This window comes from Zeus faber (assembly GCF_960531495.2).
Source record: "Zeus faber genome assembly, chromosome: 4".
NCBI lineage: Eukaryota > Metazoa > Chordata > Actinopteri > Zeiformes > Zeidae > Zeus > Zeus faber.
Genome location: NC_137191.1, coordinates 10,327,529 through 10,333,539, shown reverse-complemented (window position 1 = coordinate 10,333,539; position 6,011 = coordinate 10,327,529). Strand labels below are relative to the sequence as shown.

The 6,011-nt window shown below is 48.2% G+C and overlaps 1 protein-coding gene across 1 annotated transcript; it reads left to right on the top strand.

The window, feature by feature from the left end:
• Positions 1–597: 597 nt before the first annotated feature.
• LOC307229784 (neuronal acetylcholine receptor subunit beta-2-like) lies at positions 598–5,450 on the top strand (the record flags this gene model as incomplete). Its single annotated transcript, XM_079999855.1, has 5 exons — positions 598–639; positions 726–835; positions 2,620–3,146; positions 3,882–4,390; positions 5,301–5,450. The coding sequence occupies exons 1-5, from the start codon at positions 613–615 to the stop codon at positions 5,448–5,450; spliced, it is 1,323 nt and encodes a 440-aa protein (XP_079855981.1). The 5' UTR covers positions 598–612.
• Between the last annotated feature and the right edge of the window lie 561 nt (positions 5,451–6,011).

Genomic DNA, 6,011 nt, shown 5'->3' with positions numbered 1-6,011 from the left:
CACACACTGACATGCACTAGCACACACTGACATGCACTAGCACACACTAACCCACACTAGCGCACACTAACCCACACTAATGCACACGAATGCACACTAGCGCACACTAACACATACTAACCCACACTATACCTGTCGACCCTCCCGTTTTTCCCGGAATTTTCCTGTATTTTACCCTTCTCTTCCGCTGTCCTCCCGTTTTTTTTTTTTTTTTTTCCCCTCCTGTATTTCTAACCTTTCGGAAAAAATAAAAAATAAAATAACATAAATGGTTGCCGGCTCCGCCCCGCTGCGCAATCAGAGCGATCTCTGCTGCACTGTGGGTAATAATAATAATAACAGATATATTTTGCATACGATATTTTATTCAGTTTGATTTAATTGATTGAAACGCAAAAAGCCCCGTGCACAGCACGGAGACTTTCTCAGTCACTCTCTTACCGCGCAACACTTGCACATATCTAAGTGATTTTGTATTTTCAAACTCGTTGAAAAAAAACGTTTTACGTATCTGTGGTGTTAAAAAACTCAAAACACACAAATTACGGGCCCAAAGAATTGAATCATGATAATGTGACTGATTGTGTGTTGCAGAACGAGAGAGAGCAGATCATGACGACCAACCTGTGGCTGTTCCAGGTACGACCTCCACCCCCTCTCGGTACGGATGCGGAATCCCCCCGAATGCGGCTGCCTGTGGTTAATGTGTTTCTAATCCCCCGCAGGAGTGGAACGACTACAGACTGAGGTGGGATCCAGACAAGTATGAGGGCATCAAAAAGCTACGCATTCCATCCAAACACATCTGGCTTCCTGACATAGTGCTCTACAACAAGTAGGCGTTCTAACCCGTGTGCGCGTGTGTGTGCGCGTGTGTGTGCGCGTGTGTGCGCGTGTGTGTGTGTGTGTGTGTGTGCGTGTGTGCGTGTGCGCGTGTGTGAGGCAAAGCTGCCATTTTATTGGTTTTCCTAATGGAGTTCTGTCATTTCATTAAGAGGTGTTGAAACACTCCTCTCCTATATCACTGGAGCAGAAAATATGCAGCTAAATTAAACCTGTTTCTATCGTGATTTTCTTAATTGCAATTTTCTGCCCATGACAAATTAACTTATCCTTTTTTTTTTCGTTTGTTTTGTTTTGTTTCTGCCGAACCTGGCTGTGGCTAGGATGGAGGGTTATGACTGGTGGATCAATGTTGACTAATTCGCTAATCACCATCAAGAAAGAAAGCCCTGGGGTTAGAACTTGTCAAATATAACTGTCTATTATTAAGGAGAAAGAGAGAGAGAGAGAGAGAGACTTTTGACTTTCAAGATTCCTTTATTTGCAGTAAGTCATGTCACAGCAGCAGCAACTTTATCACGAGGGAACCAAAAAAAACGTAACAAAAACCAGAGACAAATCGGTCAACCGGTAAAATAGTCAGCGAGAGCACAGACATCGCTCTAACTAGGTACGCAGGGATCTGTTGGTTTCTTCACCAGGTTTGAGACTGCTGTTCACTATGAGGACGGCTCCCTTTGTAGCCCAGACTTCCTCCTTTGCACAGTTTACCTCCTTGGAGGGAGGGAGGGAGGGAGGGAGGGAGAGAGAGAGAGAGAGAGGGCGGCGGCCATTATCACTTTCAGATTTCAATACGTACTGTGGCTAAAATGGTGCACTACACACGAGATGCTTGTACTATCGTCCGGCGTACTTTTGTATGCGAGTAAAAAAGAAAAGACGGCTTCTCAGACATACTACCTCGTCACATAGAAGCTCCACTCACAATGCGTCGTGGGATATGCTTGGCAGCGCGACATGCAGCGTTTGCATACTACGATATTTCACCGTATAAAGTATGCCGTGCTGGTGCTTTTCACGTACAAGCATACTATGGTGTTGGACATACTAAACCCTCATTTATAGGGGTGTCATGATTCTCCAAATCCACGATTCGGTTTGTCTTTCGATTTAAACATATGTATTTTGGCTATGCCATTATTAGACCACCGAGTCTTGATTTCTAAAGAAAAAAATTTGGTTCTCCATGAATAATTTTTATTTATATATTTTATTATTTATTTATATCTTAATTATCAATAATAATAGAAACTTGAGAATATTTAAATAACGCACCTAAACAGTTACAGCTTTCTCATGCCATTTTTGCCGGAGGTGAATGCTGGTAGAAAAAGGCAAATTACTACCTGTGTCGGGTGGTCTACATGTACTGAAACGAGATTGGCTCGGTGCTCAACTCTCGCACTCGAACTCTCCAATACGGCTCCCGCCATATTGGTGGGCAGGTGCAGTGTGCGTTGAGGGACGCGGCACGACGGGCCCCTCCGCGGAGCCGACCGCAGCTCGCCCGACTCCCAACCACACTTCATGGAAGTCGGTTTCGGAGCCCGGGCGAGCCCCCCCCAGCGCACACAGCCTTTGTTTACCAGCGGATCATGACCGTCCCGATGCCGACGCCATTTATTTAACAGACCAACTGTCCCAGTTTAACCTCAAACCTCAAAGTGTGTTTACGCTCTCCCCCGTTTACAGTGCACACAAAATAAGTTGGCCAACTGAAAGTAACACCGGGACAAACTCTAGAACCCAACGCATTCGCCACCCTCTGTGTTGCAGTGCCGACGGCGTGTACGAGGTGTCCTTCTACTGCAACGCCGTGGTCTCCAACACGGGGGACATCTTCTGGCTGCCGCCGGCCATCTACAAGTCCGCCTGCGCCATCGAGGTGAAGAACTTCCCCTTCGACCAGCAGAACTGCACGCTCAAGTTCCGCTCGTGGACGTACGACCACACCGAGGTGGACCTGATCCTCACCAGCGACTTCGCCAGCCGCGACGACTTCACGCCCAGCGGCGAGTGGGACATCGTGTCGCTGCCGGCGCGCAAGAACGAGGACCCCCACGACGCCACCTACCTGGACATCACCTACGACTTTGTGATCAAGCGCAAGCCGCTCTTCTACACCATCAACCTGATCATCCCCTGCGTGCTGATCACCTCGCTGGCCATCCTGGTCTTCTACCTGCCGTCCGACTGCGGCGAGAAGATGACGCTGTGCATCTCCGTGCTGCTGGCGCTCACCGTGTTCCTGCTGCTCATCTCCAAGATCGTTCCTCCCACCTCTCTGGCCGTGCCGCTCATAGGTCAGTTGGGGCGGGTCCACGTGTGTGTGTGTGTGTGTGTGTGTGTGTCTCTACGTTTTTCTTTTCACGATAAGCTCGTATTAACGCTTGTTAGCGAGTTACTTCCACTGTGTTAAGGGATAGGTTTGCTATTTTTCAACCCCGGCTCACTCCATTGAAACGCGGCCCAGTGGGGCAAAGACTTACGCCGTGAAGAAAAACATGAAATCTCTTGAAAATGGGACATCTCTTCATGTTTTACAGGAAAAAAAACAAAAAAAACGGCACAAAATCTTTTTCAGGGTTTAATTGCCCCCTTTCCTCTTTCCTGACTCTTTCCTGACCTCTTTTGGCTATATCCACACTAACGTATGAGACTAGAAACAAGAAGTTGTGTTGCTTCCTGCTCGCAACCTGTAGCCAATGTTATTCTCTGAAGGTACTGGTATTATGGGTATTGCAAAAAGTAGTAAATCAAATGTGGTACTGCTACTTAAAACACGTCAAAAATACACTAAGACGTGTGACGAGAATGTGAGTTTCATGTTTTTCAATGGCTTAAACATTTTCCCCATTGGACCGCATTCAAGCACGGTGCGAAGTTGCAGCAGAGTGGTACGTTTTTTCCAATGGTAAAGCATTCAGCAAAATTCTTCCCTACGAAGAGTTATAAATGAGAACCGACATTTAAAAAAATGCCTGGGTTGAAAAACAGCGTGCCCACCCTCTATTGCAACTCTCCCCCCTCCTTTGCAGGTAAATACCTGATGTTCACCATGGTGCTGGTCACCTTCTCCATCGTGACCAGCGTGTGCGTCCTGAACGTGCACCACCGCTCCCCCTCCACCCACCACATGCCGGAGTGGGTCAAGCACCTCTTCCTGGTCCGCCTCCCCTCCTTCCTGCTCATGCGGCGTCCGGGATCCTCCAACGTCCGTGAGAAGCTCCGTCGGAAGTACGCCGGCAAGAGCGCCGCCGCGACCAAGGCCGGCGCCTCCCGGAGCGGCGCGGAGAAGAAGCCCTACTCCGACATCAGACTCGGCGGCGTCCGGACCGACACGGATTCCATCTTCATCAACGAAGACTCGGCCCGCAGGTTCCGCTGGAAGGTGGGGGACATCCCGGATGGGGGCGGCGGCGGCGGCGGCGGCATCCCGGAGTTCCGCCGGCGCCTGGCGGTGCAGTGGGAGACGGACGTAGAGGAGGCGGTGGACGGCGTGAGATACATCGCCGAGCACATGAAGACGGAGGACGGCGACGAAGGGGTGAGTGACACTGTGACGGGGAGAAAAGAGGAATGAGACGAAGAGCTTGGTGAGGAAAGGGAGAAAGAAACCGACAGAAGAGGACGGTAATGCTGAAGACGGAGATCTCACCCAGTCAGCCACATAGTATCCCTTCACCTTTGTATTTGAACGTGCACAGAGGTAGCTGCTCACGTCTTCATGTGATTTTTTTGGGCGGGGGTTCAACTACACCGGTACGGCTCCATCCGAAGTTGAAAACAATTCCACCTTAACCCGCCTTCAGAATGGCGGCTCTGAAAACAATGTGGGTTCCCGCCATTTCTAACCATTGGCGGGACGGCCGCCGGTGAGAAACCTACCACTCGGCTGCAGCTTCTCAGTGTGCTCGAACGCAGTCCAACGCGGGCAAAGGTTTAAGCGCTAAAAGAAGGAACTTCAAATCTGCCTTTTGAAAACGGCGAGGAAAATAAAAATGGCCGCAAACTGTGACTCTTTTGCCGCTCCTCAAGTCAGCTCCTTTTCCCACCTCCGTGCAACCGTCAGATACTAGAAACAGGAAGTTGTGCAGGTTCCTACTGGCAACCTGCATAAAATGAGATACTGCTACTTAAACATTTTAAAAATACCAAAAAAAAAAAGAGATTTGGCATGTTGTTGTTTTTTTTACGGCTTAAACGTTTGCCCCATTGGACTGCATTTAAGGACAGTGAGAAGCTGCGGCAGAGTGGTAAGTTTCACAATAGTAAAAACAGAAAAAGTTTTTTGTTTTTTTTTAAGATAGACTTAAAAAAGGATGGCTGGTTAAGGACCCATCTACTGGTTATGGTTGTCAAGGTTTCCCTCTGATCCACCTTGTGCTAATCCTCGCTCTTTGTTCCTAGCTCGGCAGCCCATAATAGTCAAACAGCTCCTTCTTCTCTGTTCATAGATCATAGAGGACTGGAAGTACGTAGCCATGGTGATCGACCGTCTCTTTCTCTGGATCTTCATCCTGGTGTGTGTGGTGGGAACGCTGGGGCTCTTCATGCAGCCGCTGTTCCAGAGCTATAACACACCCACCGCAGAGGATAGCGAGTGAGTGACGTGCCCACGCAGGCGCGCGCACACACACACACACACACACACACACACACACACACACACACACACACACGCACGTGCGCACACACACATTCACACACACACACGCAAGCACACACACACACACACACACACGCAAGCACACACACACACACGTGCGCACACACACATTCACACACACACACGTAAGCACACACACGCGCGCACACACACATACACACAGACACACACACACACACACACACACACGCAAGCACGCACACACACACACACACACACACACATACACGCATATCCACACATATAATATATGTGCAATATATGTGTCTATTCATCTGAGAAATAGACATAAAGAAGTATCTTGTATATTATACTAGATACTCATGTTATATTTATGTCTATTTCTAGATACTTCTCAATGTCTATTTCTAGATACTTCTTTATGTCTATTTCTCAGATGACATTTCTTTTCTAAATTTAGAAGCACGGACATTATTGTTATGATCTCACATTGGGCAATAAAGACAATTCTATTTTCCTGAAATAGCTGCATATCAAT